Raw genomic sequence first — 17,923 nt, forward strand, 5'->3', positions numbered from 1 at the left:
GTCGGCAGTTACTTATAGGGGACTGTCACATCTTTTCGAGTTGTGCTGTAAATCACAACTGAAAGATTTACTTTTAGTATACTAAGACAGCTTTGCATACTAATGAGGTCATCAGACACATGTTTGCTGAGGGTTAGCGATTGGGTAAGAAATACGTATGGCAATGAGAAAGCTGTGAAACCTCAGCACAGAGATTTCGAATATAGTTTATTGAGTTATCCAGGAAATAATCGCCCTGCTAAATCCAAGTTAAACACCTGATGGAATATTAGGATGTTTAATTAAAAATGAAGTTATGCTGTACATGTGGGTGATTTTACACAGTGGCTAAAAAAGAAGGCCATGAAAAATTAATTTTGCTCAGTAAGAAAGTACACACAGCAGCCTCTTTGTGAGGTTGGTAAGGTGATTCAACCATTCCAGCAAGATACACATGATGCAGAAACAGACTCAATAAATTAGGGACAGGAGCTTCAGGGGAGCCCTTCTCAATAAAGTAACAAGTGTTGGTAAATGTCTTGAACATTAAGATTGTCTTTCAAGAAACTAGTAAATCCCATTACTTCATGCTCAGTGATTCCATTGTAAGGGCTCAACAGAGGGCAACTGAGGCCAGGAATTAGTCTCCTTTCTCAGCTATCAGGCAGCATCTAGCTCCAGCAGTCCAAGATTTAGGCCATTCCTAAACTTACAAAATCTTAACAGTCCTGATGCTTTTTCCCTACCTAGGGAGAGAAAAACTGCCATAGTCTTCACTGATAAAGACAATAAGATTATTTGGCATTTGAAGGGGAGGACACAACAAAAAGCACAGGCCTCCTGAGAGATGATAGTAGGACAAATTCCTGAACAGACAGCATGGCACAGGAAGGAAGGAAAAAAAGGAAGAAAGGAAGGAAGGAAGGAAGGAAACAAGGGAGAGAGGGAGGGAAAGAGGGAGGAAAGGAAGAAAAAGAGAAATCAGAAGACCTGAGTTCTAAATTGTAGATCACTATCTATAATGAAAACACCTTATCATAAGTTCCTTTACCCTTCTGTACCTTAACTACTTTATCTGCCATATGAGAGTTTAGGACCAGATGACCCTGAAAGCCTCTTTAAACTAATGTTCAATAAAGTCCACCAAATATGATGCAATCATATCATCTTTTACCTCTCATTTAACTGACCACTCATTTCTTTATTTATTTACCAATGTCTTAAAGATTCAAAAGTGAACAAGATACATGCTTCATCCTCGAGAGACTCAATGCCTCGGGCTGTAAATGAAGTGAGGAGACTGAAGGGCAAGAAGGCGCGTGCTGGGTAGAAAAGCAGGGGACAAGTACTGAAGGGCCATATAGGTCTGTCAAGAACTGTGAGGTCAGTGGGGATGCTAAAGGTTTTTTCAGTACAGAATGACATGGTCAGATTTGTGCTCAGATATTCTGTGGAGAACTGACTGGAGAGAGATATACCTGAGCTCCCTGAGTTACTGTAGTCCAGCCGAAAGGAAAGAAATGGACCCTAGTAAACAGAACCAAAAGGATTTGGTGGGAGGTGAAAGGAAATAAGAGGGAGGTGACTCATTCTTTACTGGCCAACAAAACTTGGTGGATTAGGCCACTCACTGAAATACAGACTAAGAACCAGGGTTTGGTAACAGAAGAGGAAGAAGAAATAAGCTAAAGGTCATGGAGATAATGTGTTCAGTGTGGAGTCTTGAGATTTAAGGTCCTCAAAGAAACATACTAGAGACATGAGATATTTGCATCTGGATCACCTTCCACAGAATAAGAGAGCAGGTAGTTTACTTTATGAATCATGGAAGAGTCTCTCTCCAGTGGTTTTACCTATTTAGAAATTATAGAATCTGTATGCCATCTTTAAAAGCTCTGAATCCTTTTTGCAGGAAAGTGTATGTATACATGTATATTCATGGAATTCATGGACTCCCAAAGTCCATCCAGAGACCTGTAGAGGTTCAGCAATTCCAAGTTAAGTAAGGATCCCCACCAGTTAAGCGAAGAAGGCAGAAGCTGAAAGGAAGTAACCCAGTTCCTCCATCTGAGTAGATGAGACAATATAGAAAATGGTTTGAATTGTTTAAACAGTACCAGCAATGGCAGAGAGAAGATATGGCAAAAGACTGGCATAATGGTCACAAACCGGTTTCATCTTCCTGCACATTCAGTTCAGCTAGATTTTCTAAACCACTCAAGTCTATGGGGTGAGCTCTTACCAACTGTATGTGAGAGGCAGGGACATGCATGTCATTTCTGGTCTGAGGCAGTGGCAGTGGGGGTGTATTCCCCATGTTTTCTCTGTGGTCCTCTTCTCTGTGGCAATCGAGGCTGTGTGTTGGGCATGACTTAATCAAATGGCAATAGCGGGGGGCCTGGCTTAAGCAGGCCCAATCCCAATGCCCCCCTACTCTCCCCACCACCACATTTGACATATCAAACTGAGATGAGTGAGCAAATGCTTTTTGTATTAATCACTGAGATTTTAGGACTTGATATAGAAGCTGATGTTAGTTGGTTTTATTAATGAATTAAATACTAATAATAACAATACTCCTCATATGTAAGGTCCATAGGTTAATAAAAATAATTTTACACTATTTGCTTTAGTTTTCTTTATAGCTCTTATTATCACCTGACACTATTTTATGTATTTATTTATTTCCCTACTTATAGACCCTCTAACTCAACTAGACCATAATTTCCATGCAGATTAAGAACTAAGTGTTGTTCACTGCTATACTCTGTTTCTAGATCAGCGCTCAGCATATAAAAGGTTCTAGATAAATGTTTGTTGAATAAATGAGAGAACAGATTATTTCATGCGGTTCTCCTCTAAAGATATTTTTTAAAGGGCACAACTTCTATTTATAACTACATCAACAAAAGTGGTGGTGCTAGAAGGTGAGGGGTTAGGATCTGGCCTGGAGGAATAATTGGGACAGATGCTTTGAGGCAAGTACTGTCATTACAACTTCTCAGGAGGGAGTTAGGAATACCTTGCTTCTCAAATAGTGAAATGTGGTCTTGGGCCAGGAGATGCTAGAAGACAGAGACAAATTCTGACCCCATGTCTTACAGCACCAACTTAACTCAATAGCAGTAAGTTAAATGTTTTCATATATTATGGAACAGAAACAAATGAATTTGGGGGAAAAAACAGGAGGTTGGAGAAATTCTATTTACTCTTGTGGTGGGCCTTTTCAGGATGGGCCTAGGTTAAGACATTTTCTCTCCTCTGTCATTAGAATGACAAGAAACTTTGAAAAACATTGATATAGATTAAAAAACAAGAACGAAAACAAAAACCTGGGTTTGGGAGGAGAAAGACCTTTGTATTCAGCTGTTTAATGTATGGCCTTTCAAAAAAAAATTAATCACTCTAAACCCAAATATTTTTGTTTAAAAATGGAGGTAATACCTATCTTGGAGGAGACTTATAAAGAGTAGGTGATGTATAGATAGTACAAGACACTGAGAAGTTATGTAACTTGCCCAAGGTCACATAACACGTAAAGGATAGGGCTAGATTTTGAACCCACATCTGTTCTGTCCTTCTCGAAGCCCTTGGCTGATACAGATAGCTACTTAGAGTAAGCCTGGGATTGTCTCCATATAGACTGAAAGTTCAAAGATAATTAGAAAAAGTTACATATTCTGTTGGGTTATTTTTAACTCCCTAGTTTTAAATTTTACATTACTCAAATCAATCTCACCCCATTCCAGATTTTCACAATCTCATACATAATTTTTTTTTTTTTAGTGGAAGAATGATATGCAGAATTAGGCATGGCCATTATTCATCTCAGATTTTCTGGGAAAGAAATTTACTTCAAAATTACACACCATTGAAATGTCCTGAAAAAAGCCAGTACTTCTGTATCCAGACTCTACACCAGAAGCAGCACCAAATACTGTATTCAGGAAACATGGTCACCACATGTGTGGATATACAGGAGGACTGCCAGCTACCTTGGTGTGTTCGAGTGTACTGGTGGAGACCATGGGATAGAAACATTGCAGAAGCACAGCACCAGAAGTGCCTGACTGCGACCTAGGAAATCCTATGATAGTTAATTACCAGAAATCTGTATTTTTAACAAGTTAAGCCTCGTGGGTGAGTCACATGCACAATGAGTTTGGAACTCCTGATTTAGGAAATAATCCCCTTAAGAAAGAGTCCTGCATATCAAAGATGGCGACCATCCATTTTCTATTAGAGACCTTTGTAACCCAATTGTCCCTGAAGCTTGAGGATTATCACTTAGAGGTACATATAGAAAGAAACAATTTAGTGATGCAAACCCCTCTGTGGGTATCCTTCTGTGCACAGTGACAGAACCACTTCAGGAAAATTTTTACTTCCCAAATGGTCCAGAACATTTTCTGTCTCATGTTCTTATCCATCAGTGTTTTTATTAAACCAGACTACTCTGCAAGTAGACGGGACACGCACATCTATTACACAGAGATTTATAGAAAGTAATGTAAGATGGCAACCACCCATCCCTGGAGTAGCAGTTTTCTGTTAGGGAGAATAATGGGCTTTCCTGAGGTCATCTACTATCAGAATCCACTTAACCCAAAGCAACCAAAACCACTATCAACATGATTTTAATTTAAGAGCCAATGTTCTCACGATATGTTTTCAATTGACAAAATATCTTACTGTGGGTCATAAGATATATATACAGACTATGCAGTTAAACATATTATATAATATATAATACATGTATATATTAGTTTCTAGTATTAGCATCCATCAGAAAGAGTGAATTCAAAATAAACTTGGATGAGGAATAATCAGAAAGTAGAAAACTTTCAATACTTTGTAAATAAACAACAATGAATAAATATTAAATGAGTCAGGCAAAAACTTAATAAATTTCTCAAATGTGGAGGCAGGAAGTAGTATGTCCTAGAAAGTGAGCTGGCCATAAACTTGAAATCTATGCTTTAATATAGTCATACAGATTCCAGGAAAAATAGGCTCCAAATGAGTAAAACGAATTATGAAGTCACAAAATCCTGGCCAACCCCACATATCTTTCTAAAAAAGCTCAATATTCTCCTAGTTACAAGCTGCAAAACCTCCACAGAATGACTTTGGGGAATGTGAATATGGGTGCACCACTGAAATGTCCCACCTCCTCCCTCTCAACACTCCCTTGTTAATAGTGCCATGCTTTGAGACCCACTTGAAAGTTGAAACATTATTTTCCTCATGGATTACTTTATACATAGGCGTAAAAATTCATTTTCTAGAAGACAGAATGATATTCTTACCCGTTTCACAGCTGGGCCCAGTGAAGCCTTGCGGGCAGGCACACACATTAGCGGCAATACAAGCTCCCCCGTTCCTACAGCCGTCTTTGCAAAATGCTAAAAATAATTCAGATAGACGACGTTAGCATTTTAGAAGAAAGTAGTCCAAGTTACTCCAAACCCAGCTTTTCTTTATTCCCTTGGGATGTGGACATCAAATTATATATGTTATTATAATTTCAAATTCCTCTAAGACTTTCCATGCAGGTAAGAAACTTCAACCCAATTTGTAAAGCAGTACTCTTTTCAATACTAGAGAAATATTTCACCTGTAAAATAAAACACTAAACTTTCTTTTAGCAAAAAAAGTAACCTCACACAACAGGAAGTACATGAGAATTAGAGTTGCATCTCACTGTAACATTCTAGCTTGAAATGAAAACACAGAAACTATCCTGGAGTTTTCTTAAGGAGCAAACTACCATCTAAAGACTTGGTAAAGAAATAGAAAATGATTGACTCCTTTGAGTCTCTGATCATTCTACACATTGGCCCATGTGCCAGAGTATTAGAGAAATGCCCCATCTTTCACAAAGTTCTAAATCAGTCCCTGTGATGAACCAGCCAATGGTAAAAATTGGCTGTAGTGAAAAGAGCCTTGCATTCCTCTGCTGAGGACAGGTCAGGATCCAGAATCAATGACCAAGGTATTGCAAAGTCTGCTGTATTAGAGTCGATTTGTGAGTGAGGGGAATTCGTCTATGGGTAGGAAAAGGAACCAAGATCTGAGCCATTGCAAGGGTGTTCTTTTGAGGTGTTGCCCAATTCAGAGAAGGTGAGAAAAATAAGATGGGTGACCCTGAGCACCCTTAGATGCTTCTGTTTCCACTTTAGCTTGTTCTTTGGTTCTATAAGGCTCCAAAGCCATTCCTTCAGCCTGGCAAGGTCTGTAATGGATGAATTAGATCAGCTTGTTCCAGGCATTGGGGTAAAAGCTTTTTCTCTAGTTTTCTGGCACGGGCTTCCTCTCATTAGTTAGGATGTACTTTTTCAGAGCGGTAAAATGGAGACATCTGGGATTCTGGTGCTGAGTTAAAGGAAGGGGCACAAAGAGGCCATTTGGCTTCTTTGGTTGTGGGCCCAATCTGTCTTCATCCCAGACAAAAAGAGTACCTAGTCACCAAGGATTTGCAAAGAGATTGAGAATGTAAACCTCATAAATAATAAAGGGTCCATCTGCTAAACCATGTGTGTGTCTTCCTTGAAATCCTGTGCAAGGACACAGCACAGGACTCAATGATTCAGATCCTACATCTACACTACTTATCACTCAGCCTTTGACACTCCCAGCAGGAATACACACATGAACTGGAGAGTCTTTATTCAGGCAACCTAGAGGTTCAACTTCCAGCAGAGATTTTGGATCCATGGAAGTTCTCCTTCCTTCAAAGCTGAGAATTACTTGTCTGCATCTGCTCATGATTGCAAGAGTTCTTTATGCTATAAGCTTTATTCTTCATGTTTAATTAGGGGTCAGAGTGAAAGAGAAATAAGAGTGAGAAGTTGGGCTCCCAAATGAAATCTTAACCCCTCTCCTCTGTCAATTTTCAGTATATCTGGGTGCTCTGAGGTCATCCTAGGCATTCAGTTACACTATGAATGGGCTTTAAACATCTGGTTTTTCTCAGGATCTATCTAGTTTCTCTGGTAAAATCTTTTGGGATTTAGACCTCAAAATGAGTAGGCCTGTTCACATTGCTCTAAGTTAAAGATCCCCATAGATTTTTATAAAGCAGAGGAATCCTCTGGCCCGACTCTATCTACCTCCACTGTATTACTGTAGACTAGGTCTTAAGACCCTTGCTCATGGACCATCTCTAGTTATTTCTACTTCCTACATATACAGTGTCATAGCAGATCAGTCAACTCCAGGCTAATGGACACATGTATTTGAGAAGTAGGTAGTTTTTATACAAATCATAAAAAAAAATCTATATGGCCTAATAAGGAATATGGATTTTAGCCTACAGGAGTTTGTGGAGTTTCTAAAACAGAAACTCTGCTCCCCTTGTGAAGTAGTAGGTAAGCTTAAGCCTACCTGATGAAGCAACAGAGGGCACTGGTGAAAGAGTAATTAGTGGACGGCAGTTTACTACAGCTGGAATGTCCACCGATGGGAAGGAACATCTGGATGCCACAGGACTTTTGAAAGAATAATTGATTGCTCTTACCAAAGCAGCAAAAATGGGAAACCACAAATAGAGACCCAATATTCTCAGTTAAGTCATACTCAATAGCTCAAAAGAGAGGAGAGAAGAAACACTGTCAGATGACCCCCAGTAGAGATATTTCACACTGGACTTTGGTGGTAGAACAAATGGGCTGACTGTACTGTAAAACAAAAACAAAAACAAAAACAAAACCCCACAGCTGTCACACCTGGATTCACACACAAGTATTTGAACCTGGGAGGAGACTGGCAACCTGGAAGAAAAGGAAGGATCAGAGAAATGCAGCTACTTCTACTGCTGATGTGATGCTGTTAATTGTATGTACCTGCACAACTGCAGAGCAAGAGTGGGCCAAGTGGAAGCAGAAGGACTTGGGTAAAACAATAAAAAGTTGACGTTTGAGATTTCGAAGGTAGAACAGTTCTTTTTTTTTTTTTTTAATATTTTATTTATTTATTTGACACAGAGAGAGAGAGATCACAAGTAGAGCAGCAGACAGAGAGAGAGGGGGAAGCAGGCTCCCTGTGGAGCAGAGAGCCCGATGCGGGACTCGATCCCAGGACCCTGAGACCATGACCTGAGCCAAAGGCAGCGGCTTAACCCACTGAGCCACCCAGGCGCCCCATCGAAGGTAGATGTTCTATACATCTATACATCGAAGGTAGAAGTTCTATACAAAAGTGGCCAGGTATGGGGCACCTGGGTGGCTCAGTGGGTTAAAGCCTCTGCCTTTAATTCACTCAGGTCATGGTCCCAGGGTCCTGGGATGGAGCCCCACATCGGGTTCTCTGCTAAGCAGGGAGCCTGCTTCCCTCCTCTCTCTCTCTCTCTGCCTGCCTCTCTGCTTACTTGTGATCTCTGTCAAATAAATAAATAAAATATTTTTTAAAAAGTGTCCAGGTGTGATTATGGCTGTGGTCTGCTGGACAGGAACAGAGATGGAAACCACTGTGGTGGAGGTCAAGGAACACTACATCAACATCGTTGAACAGTTTGGCCATGTAAACACTGACATAAACCAGGAGGAAGATTGTGAGACAGGAAGTACTCAGAAGGGAGATGATGGTGATGAGAAGAGGGGAGGGAGGTGAAGATGGACTGCATTATCCTTAATGTCCCAGCCACTGGCATTTAGACCTTTTACCTTTGCACGTGGTTCCATTCCCTGTATAGCCTGGCTTGCAAACACAGTTGTGTCCTCCAACAGTATTGAAGCATAAAGCATTTTCGTCACAGTTGTGCTGATTTGTGATACATTCATCATGTTCTGGAATGAGAAATACAATTTTGTTACTCAAAGATAGATTTTCAAAGAGACGGCATTTTAAACTGTCCCTGAATCTTGGTTATTGCAGGGTATTTCTTTCAAACAGAGATTTCCACAAAGTATACATTAAAGAAGAGCTCATATTTTGAAGCATCGCATACTCCTCTTGAAGTACACACAAAGTTTACGCAGCCACAAACCTTGAATGCAAAAGGATTTGGACAGAAGGTCCACCAAGAGGAGGAAGGAATGCAAGAAGACGAGAGGCAAGAGTGTGGATCATTCTCAGAAGTGGATGGCTGAGATGCTGAGCTGCTGTATACAGTCTCTGTGGCTGACATTTGGGGGAGTTATTCTCATGAAAAAAATCTGCTACCTAACTCTTCATCGTGTAGCATGAAAAGGGTTCTAGGAAAGGATGTGAAATTGTATTGCTTCATGAATCCCAGCCTGCAGGAAAACAGAGCTGAAGCTCTGGGAGTTAGTAGGGTGCAGTTGTCAGCCAGACCCACACTTCCAGACCTAAAGATATACACGCTAACTACTGGGGGAGTTATCTGACCTCCGCAGGAAGCTCTCTCCTTCTGCAAATAAAGTGTCAGAGTTCTGTTAAAGAAGACAACTTGCTTTTATGATATTTGCAAATCCAAACTTTAAAATACACAATCAATATGATACTTCCTTTCACTGTGGGCAACTTGACACTTTAGAAAGCACTGAATCATCTGACTGTCCCAGCACCCTGTGAGAGAGGCAGAACCAGTATCATCATAACCATTTTAAAAACGAGTCAATAGTGGCTCAGAGTGCTTAAGTCACCTGTCCAAGTTCACAGGAGCATTAGGTAACATCAGAATTCTAGCTCCGTGTTCAGCAAAAATGTAAATATGTGGAATAAATACAGTGAATATGAGAAAGGAAACAGATCTGACATCAAAATCAAGAGAGTAGGAAATGAAACACAAGTGAGGAAATGTATACAAACTAGTTCAGCAAAATCACTTAGTCTCTTACATAAACACTACTTAGGCCTAAAATTAAAAATATATTTTAATACACTTAAATTAATTGAGCTATTAATTCGCTAGGATATAAATCATCAAAGCAGAAAGAAATATTTGTTTTTCATTTTCAAACTCACTATATTCTAGACAATATATGCATTACCCCAGACAATACATTTTAATAATAATATATTTATAACTTGAAAAAAATTGCTTCGGGCATGTTGAGATTAGACTAAAATCACTTATTTCAATGCTAAAATACAATGCTATATTTTTTTCAAATATAACATGTTTATATTATACACGTTATGTATAATATAACATATTATATTATGTTATATTATAACATGTTATGCCCTGTGTTATATATAACTGCGAAGTTATAATAGTTTGACTATAGCCCTGTAATAAAATTCTTAGATATTATTCCCAATAGTCTGTCAGAGGAAAGAGAGCTCTCAATCATTAAGGTTTTAGAATTGCACAAATAGGTATCTTATCCTCCAAATCCCTGGCTGAATATCCCCAAATTGTAGAAAATTCTACCTTTATTATCTAGTATCAGAAACTTTCATAGTTTTTTTTTTTCTTTTAATAAATTCATGCCCATCGACGATAGCTTTCAAAGTACCTGGATTATACATAGGTCTCCTGACAGGGGCTACCTTTGGACCACTACCAAATTTCAGAGGGCCAGGAATGGGCAGTCTACCTACCTCTGGGTCTGGCTGCCTGAAGCAAAATAAATCTAGACTCTGAAGTTTGCACCTGCTGCCAATTTTCTTCCCGGTGCAATTCAAAGTGCTGCAGTTAATCTATAAATCTCTACATGGACAGCCGTAGGCTCTTTAAAGACAGCTGCTGATTGATTTGATGCTGTTTTCATCCCTGTCTTGGTTGTCTTCTTAATTAGACAGAACTCAGTGGGTAGAGGAGGGGCCTAACAGGAGGCACCTTAGCCCCCAGTATAATGATTCCCACACACTTTAATTAATTACACAACCTGGGATCTGGTTACCCCTGTTGTCATTTACTTTCGAGGTCACTGAAATGAGTAAGCATGCTCCCGAGCAATTTGAGGCTAAAGAAAGTTTTCAGGTTTGGAAATATACCTGCACACACCTTACTGTTCCCTGTGCCATGGGGTGCCTGCTCCGGGTACTCTCCTGGCAAACCCTTACCACTTCTAAAGATCACACTGAAAAGTCTTGTTTTATGTGCAAATACCTTTCTTGCCCCCTCCTGCAGAGTTAGGGGCTGCTGGCTGTTTTCCCTACCACCACATATAAGGCTCTGTTATTGTATTTTATAAGAAATGTCTATTTCTCCTTGATTCTCCATCTTCATGCCCTACAAGGAAGCATTAATTTTTGGACAAGAATTTTGTATTTTTTTAAAAAGGTCTTATTTATTTATTTGACAGAGAGACAGAGACCACAAGTAGGCAGAGAGGCAGACAGAGAGAAAGGGGGAAGCAGGCTCCGGGCTGAGTAGAGAGCCTGCTGCGGGGCTTGATCCCAGGACCCTGAGATCATGACCTGAGCTGAAGGCAGAGCCCTAACCCACTGAACCACCCAGGCGCCCCAAGAATTTTGTATTTTTATTCGTATTTTATTTCAGCATTCAAAGACTGTTTCTTAAATAAATAATTAAAAGAATAAATGACCAAAGGAAGAAAACTACAGGATACTTCCTCTGCCATTATAACTCAAACCAATCCTAATTCGTTTAGTTGTAGACAAGATGCCAAATAGAAGGTTATACTGAAAATGTTTTTCTAAACTAATTTTACTGTGGCAGTATTTTATTTGGGATATTTCAAAAATTAATTAAGGTAGCAAGCCATACCTTGAAAACAGAAAATATTAATTCCTTTACACTCGTACTTTAAAATTTTTCACACTACTTAAAAGTTGGTTATACTTACAACCATCAACTAACAGTAAACTGTGACCAGAGGAAGTCTTTAAAAATGCCTATGTCTCAAGGTGCCTGGGTGGCTCAGTGGGTTAAGTGTCTGCAAGTGGGTTAAGCTCAGGTCCTGATCTCAAGGTCGTGGGATCGAGCCCCATGTCAGGTTCCCTGATCACGGAGAGTCTGTTTCTCCCTCTGCAGCCCACCCCACCCTGCACAGCTTGTGCTGTCTGTCTCTCTCAAATAAATAAATAAATTTTTTTTTAAAAAAATGCCTGTGTCTCACAGAAGAATTAACTTTAATTTGATAGCCCTCCACAAAACAGAATATGAATGAAGCAAGGAGCAAATATTCTATTCTATAAGGTCATCTCAATAAATAGATAATTACTGCTGCTTTGTGTCCAGTTTTGGTCACATGTCAACTTCTTAGCCTTTCCCTGACTCACATATCCCTAAGGACTCTAACAGCAACCCACCAGTCAGCCTCTCCTTTTTTTTTTTTAATATTCCATTCATTTGACAGAGAGAAATCACAACCAGGCAGAGAGGCAGGCAGAGAGAGAGGAGGAAGCAGGCTCTCCGCGGAGCAGAGAGCCCGATGTGGGGCTCGATCCTAGGACCCTGGGACCATGACCCGAGCCGAAGGCAGAGGCTTCAACCCACCGAGCCACCCAGGCGCCCCCAGCCTCTCCTTTTTTAATACTCCTTCGAACATTTGTAACATACAATAAGTTAAATTAAATAAAATAAGGAGGGAAATATTAAGATAAGGTTAAACCAATATTCTGTTGCAGTGTTTGAGAAGAGCATGGCAGGATGTAGTAGTAAGTGAATTTCAAGTGTTATTTCATATATATTGAAAAGCAGACATTTCAGATCTGATGTTCACAATATCCAGTTCCTAAGACTCAATGCTACTTTTACATTACATTTTCATTGTTCATGTGACATGACAGTCTAGATAAAAGCTGGGATTGTAACCAAATACACTTCTAAATGTTCTTCATTAAAAAGAATTGCATATGGTTATTTTAATCAAAATTGATCACATGTTGTATCTATACATTTTAAATTTAAATAAAATGGAAAAATAAACATGCAGGAAGAAAACATCACTCAACAGTACTAAACAAAAGTAATGTAGTTGTCAATCATCACAATACATTATATGTAGAATCAATCATCTTATAGTGCTAGCTGGCAAAGATCTGTCCTTTGTGCCATAATATGCTATGCATCTTTATGTACTCTGTAAAACTGATTTCACACCAGTGACAAGGGTCAATACATTCAAATTCCTCTACAGAAAAAAAAAAAGTGATAATATATACACTTGAATTTATCTAAATGCAAATGTCACATAGAACAATAATACTTCAGTTTCACTGATGAACTCCCAACCTGAGTAGCTTAATGTCTCTAAAATCATCTTAAGACTCTATACCTAACAGGTTATTGGTCATAGTTACATACAGTTGGACTTAAATTGAGCTTGAAATTTGGTATTCATATTGAGCTGTTTCCAGAATGAATGTTCTATCTAGAGACAAAACGGCCCCATTAAAATTCACATAGTTTTTCTTACTATGATTTCAACACAGACATACAACACATATAGCAAATGTTCTATTCAAGAATTTCACTGATACAAAATGCAAATACTACAGAAAATAGGAGTGAAAAGTAATTTAAATATATCTATACCTCAGTTCAATTATATACAATTTTCTTCAAGGTCTACTGTGTATTCAAATTTTCTTGGGATTAAAAATGTGATTATACAAACTGTGATTATAAATGGTAGCTCTCTCAAAAAGCTTACAGTTTATTGGGGAGATAAGACAAAAACACAAATGCCTTTAAAACGTGGCATTGTGGGGGGAGGAGCAGACTGAGACTACATCAGGTAGCAGGAGATCAGCTCGATAGCTTATCTAAACATTGCAAACACCTACAAATCCAACAGGAGATCGAAGAGAAGAAGAACAGCAATTCTAGAAACAGAAAATCGACCACTTTCTGAAAGGTAGGACTGGCGGAGAAGTGAATCCAAACAATGGGAAGATAGACTGTGGGGGGAGGGGCCGACTCCCGGCAAGCGGCGGAGCAACGGAGCACAAAATCAGTACTTTTAAAAGTCTGTTCCACTGAGGGACATTGCTCCAGAGGCTAAACTGGGGTGAAGCCCACGTGGGGTCAGCGTGACCCCAGGTCCCGCAGGGTCACAAAAGGATCGGGGGTGTCGGAGTGTCGCAGAGCTTGCAGGTATTAGAATGGGGAAGCCGGCTACAGAGACAGAGCCGAGGAGTGAGCTCTCAGCTCGGGGTTACCTTGAACCGGTCGCAGGCTGAGTGAGCTCGGAGTGTGGCCGGAGGCTGGGGATACGGGAGAGATTGGGCGCTGTTCTCTGGGGGCGCACTGAGGAGGGGGCCCCCGGCTCTCGGCTCCTCCGGGCCAGAGACTGGGAGGCCGCCATTTTCATTCCCGTCCTCTGGAACTCTACAGAAAGCATTCAGGGAATAAAAGCTCCCAAAGCGAACCCGAGAAGATTACTTAGTCCGGTCCCTGGTAAGGGAGGTGCAATTCCGCCTTGGGCAAAGACACTTGAGAGTCACCACAACAGGGCCCTCCCCCAGGAGATCAAGAAAAAATCCAGCTAGGACAAAGTTCACCTACCAAGGAAAGCAGGTTCAATACCAAGGACAGCAGCGGAATTCCAGAGGAGGAGAAAGCAAAGCATGGAACTCATGGCTTTCTCCCCATGACGCTTCAGTCTTGTGGTTAATTTAATTTTTTTCAATTTTTTTTTCTTTCTTCTGCTAAAATTTTTTAACTTTTACCCTTTTCTTTTTTAACGTTTTTTAACTAGTTTATCTAATATATATATTTTTTCTTTCTTTTTTATATTTTTTTCTTTGTTTTCTTTTTTTAAATTTTTTCTTTTTTTTTTTTCTGAACCTCTTTTTATCCCCTTTCTCCCCATCCCCTCATGATTTGGGGTCTCTTCTGATTTGGTTAAAGCACATTTTTCTGGGATCTTTGCCACCCTTTTAGTATTTTACTTGCTCCTTCATATACTCTTATCTGGACAAAATGACAAGGCAGAAAAATTCACCACAACAAAAAGAACAAGAGGCAGTACCGAAGGCTAGGGACCTAATCAATATGGACATTGGTAATATGTCAGATCTAGAGTTCAGAATGACGATTCTCAAGGTTCTAGCCAGGCTCGAAAAAGGCATGGAAGATACTAGAGAAACCCTCTCTGGAGATATAAAACCCCTTCCTGGAGAAATAAAAGAACTAAAATCTAACCAAGTTGAAATCAAAAAAGTTATTAATGAGGTGCAATAAAAAATGGAGGTTCTCACTGCTCGGATAAATGAGGCAGAAGAAAGAATTAGTGATATAGAAGACCAAATGACAGAGAATAAAGAAGCTGAGCAAAAGAGGGACAAACAGCTACTGGACCATGAAGGGAGAATTTGAGAGATAAGTGACACCATAAGACGAAGCAACATTAGAATAATTGTGATCCCAGAAGAAAAAGAAAGAGAGAGGGGAGCAGAAGGTATACTGGAGAGAATTATTGGAGAGAATTTCCCTAATATGGCAAAGGGAACAAGCATCAAAATCCAGGAGGTGCAGAGAATCCCCCTCAAAATCAACAAGAATAGGCCCACACCCCATCACCTAATAGTAAAATTTATAAGTCTTAGTGACAAAGAGAAAATCCTGAAAGTAGCCCGAGAAAAGAACTCTGTAACATACAATGGTAAAAATATTAGATTGGCAGCAGACTTATCCATAGAGACCTGGCAGGCCAGAAAGAGCTGGCATGATATATTCAGAGCACTAAATGAGAAAAACATGCAACCAAGAATACTATATCCAGGTAGGCTATCATTGGAAATAGAAGAGAGATAAAAAGCTTCCAGAACAAACAAAAACTGAAAGAATTTGCAAACACCAAACCAGCTCTACAGGAAATATTGAAAGGGGTCCTCTAAGCAAAGAGAGAGCCTAAAAGTAGTAGATCAGAAAGGAACAGAGACAGTATACAGTAACAGTCACCTTACAGGCAATACAATGTCACCAAATTCATATCTCTCAATAGTTACCCTGAATGTTAATGGGCTAAATGCCCCAATCAAAAGACACAGGGTATCAGAATGGATAAAAAAGCAAAACCCATCTATATGCTGCCTACCAGAAACTCATTTTAGACGTGAAGACACCTCCAGATTTAAAGTGAGGGGGTGGAAAACAATTTACCATGCTAATGGGCATCAGAAGAAAGCTGGGGTGGCAATCCTTATATCAGATCAATTAGATTTTAAGCCAAAGACTATAATAAGAGATGAGGAAGGACACTATATCCTACTCAAAGGGTCGGTACAACACGAAGATCTAACAATTTTAAATATCTATGCCCCTAACATGGGAGCAGCCAACTATATAAACAACAAAATCATTAATAACAAATATCAAACTCAATAATAACAAAATCAAAGAAACACATCAACAATAATAAAATAATAGTAGGGGACTTTAACACTCCCCTCACTGAAATGGACAGATCATCCAAGCAAAAGATCAACAAGGAAATAAAGGCCTTAAATGACACACTGGACCAGATGGACATCACAGATATATTCAGAACATTTCATCCCAAAGCAACAGAATACACCATTCTTCTCTAGTGCACACGGAAAATTCTCCAGAATAGATCATATCCTGGGTTCTAAATCAGGTCTCCACCAGTATCAAAAGATTGGGATCATTCCCTGCATATTTTCAGACCACAATGCTCTGAAGCTAGAACTCAATCACAAGAGGAAATTTGGAAAGAACCCAAATACATGGAGACTAAACAGCATCCTTCTAAAGAATGAATGGGTCAACCAGAAAATTAAAGAAGAATTGAAAAAATTCATGGAAACAAATGATAATGAAAACACAATGGTTCAAATCTGTGGGACACAGCAAAGGCAGTCCTGAGAGGAAAATATATAGTGGTACAAGCCTTTCTCAAGAAACAAGAAAGGTCTCAAGTACAGAACCTAACCCTATACCTAAAGGAGCTGGAGAAAGAACAAGAAAGAAACCCTAAACCCAGCAGGAAAAGAGAAATAATAAAGATCAGAGCAGAAACTAGGAACTAGAGGGTATCATGCTTAGTGAAATAAGTGAAATAAGTCAATCGGAGAAAGACAACTATCATATGATCTCCCTGATATGAGGACGTGGAGATGCAACATGGGGGGGTTAGGGGGATAGGAGAAGAATAAATGAAACAAGATGGGATTGGGAGGGAGACAAACCATAAGTGACTCTTAATCTCACAAAACAAACTGAGGGTTGCTGGGGGGAGGGGGGGTTGGGAGAGGGGGAGGGGGGTTATGGACATTGGGGAGGGTATGTGCTATGGTGAGTGCTGTGAAGTGTATAAACTTGGTGATTCACAGACCTGTATCCCTGGGAATAAAAATACATTATATGTTTGTAAAAAAATAAAAAATAAATAAAATTAAATACGTTACATAAATAATTAAATAAAATTAAATTGTTAAATAAAATTATTGTTAAATAAAATTAAACGTTGCTTTGTAATGAGAAATAATGAAGTAAAGAAGAAACCTCTGTTTACAGAGAGCTGTAGAGATCAAAAGGGGAAGAAATAATTTCTGTTGGGTCAGATAGGAATTCAAGAATGACTTCATGGAGAATGGAGCATTTGATGTAGATACTGTTACATGTGTTGGGAAGGTGCAGGTTCCAAAATGAAATAACATTCATGTACTTTTGTTTCTTTTTTTTCTTTTTGGAATCTTGACTGAGCCTCTTACACACATGTGAATGACCCTGATTTGTAATAACCATAGCTGTAATTCATTGTTTACTATTTATTGCATGCTTTATAATACACACTATCTCATTTAATTCTCATATTATTTGGGAAATATTATCATTATTTGCAAAAAAAAAAAATTAAACTAGGCTTGGAGAGAGGCCAAGTAGCTTGCCTGAGATCACACAGTTAGTAAGCAGTAGAGCTGTGAATCACATCTGACTCCAAAACCTAGGTTATTGATTGCCAGGCAGCCAGGTTGCCTGAGATACTGAATGTTTGTTTTTCCCCCAATCTATTTTTTTTTTTATTTATTTATTTGACAGAGAGAGAGAGATCACAAGGAGGCAGAGGCAGGCAGAGAGAGAGGAGGAAGCAGGCTC

General features: G+C 39.3%; 1 protein-coding gene across 5 annotated transcripts in view; it reads right to left on the bottom strand.

Annotated features, from left to right (window-relative positions):
* The window catches only part of NELL2 (neural EGFL like 2), a 414,049-nt gene that overhangs the window by 96,137 nt on the left and 299,989 nt on the right, over positions 1-17,923 (bottom strand). For all 5 annotated transcript variants that reach the window (XM_046012522.1, XM_046012521.1, XM_046012520.1 and 2 more), the window contains 2 exons: positions 8,643-8,765; positions 5,289-5,384 (listed from right to left, as the gene is read on the bottom strand). In XM_046012522.1, coding sequence (XP_045868478.1) covers positions 5,289-5,384; positions 8,643-8,765 — 219 coding nt within the window. The remainder of the gene's footprint in view (positions 1-5,288; positions 5,385-8,642; positions 8,766-17,923) is intronic.

Source organism: Meles meles, chromosome 7 (assembly GCF_922984935.1).
Source record: "Meles meles chromosome 7, mMelMel3.1 paternal haplotype, whole genome shotgun sequence".
NCBI classification, from domain to species: Eukaryota; Metazoa; Chordata; class Mammalia; order Carnivora; family Mustelidae; genus Meles; species Meles meles.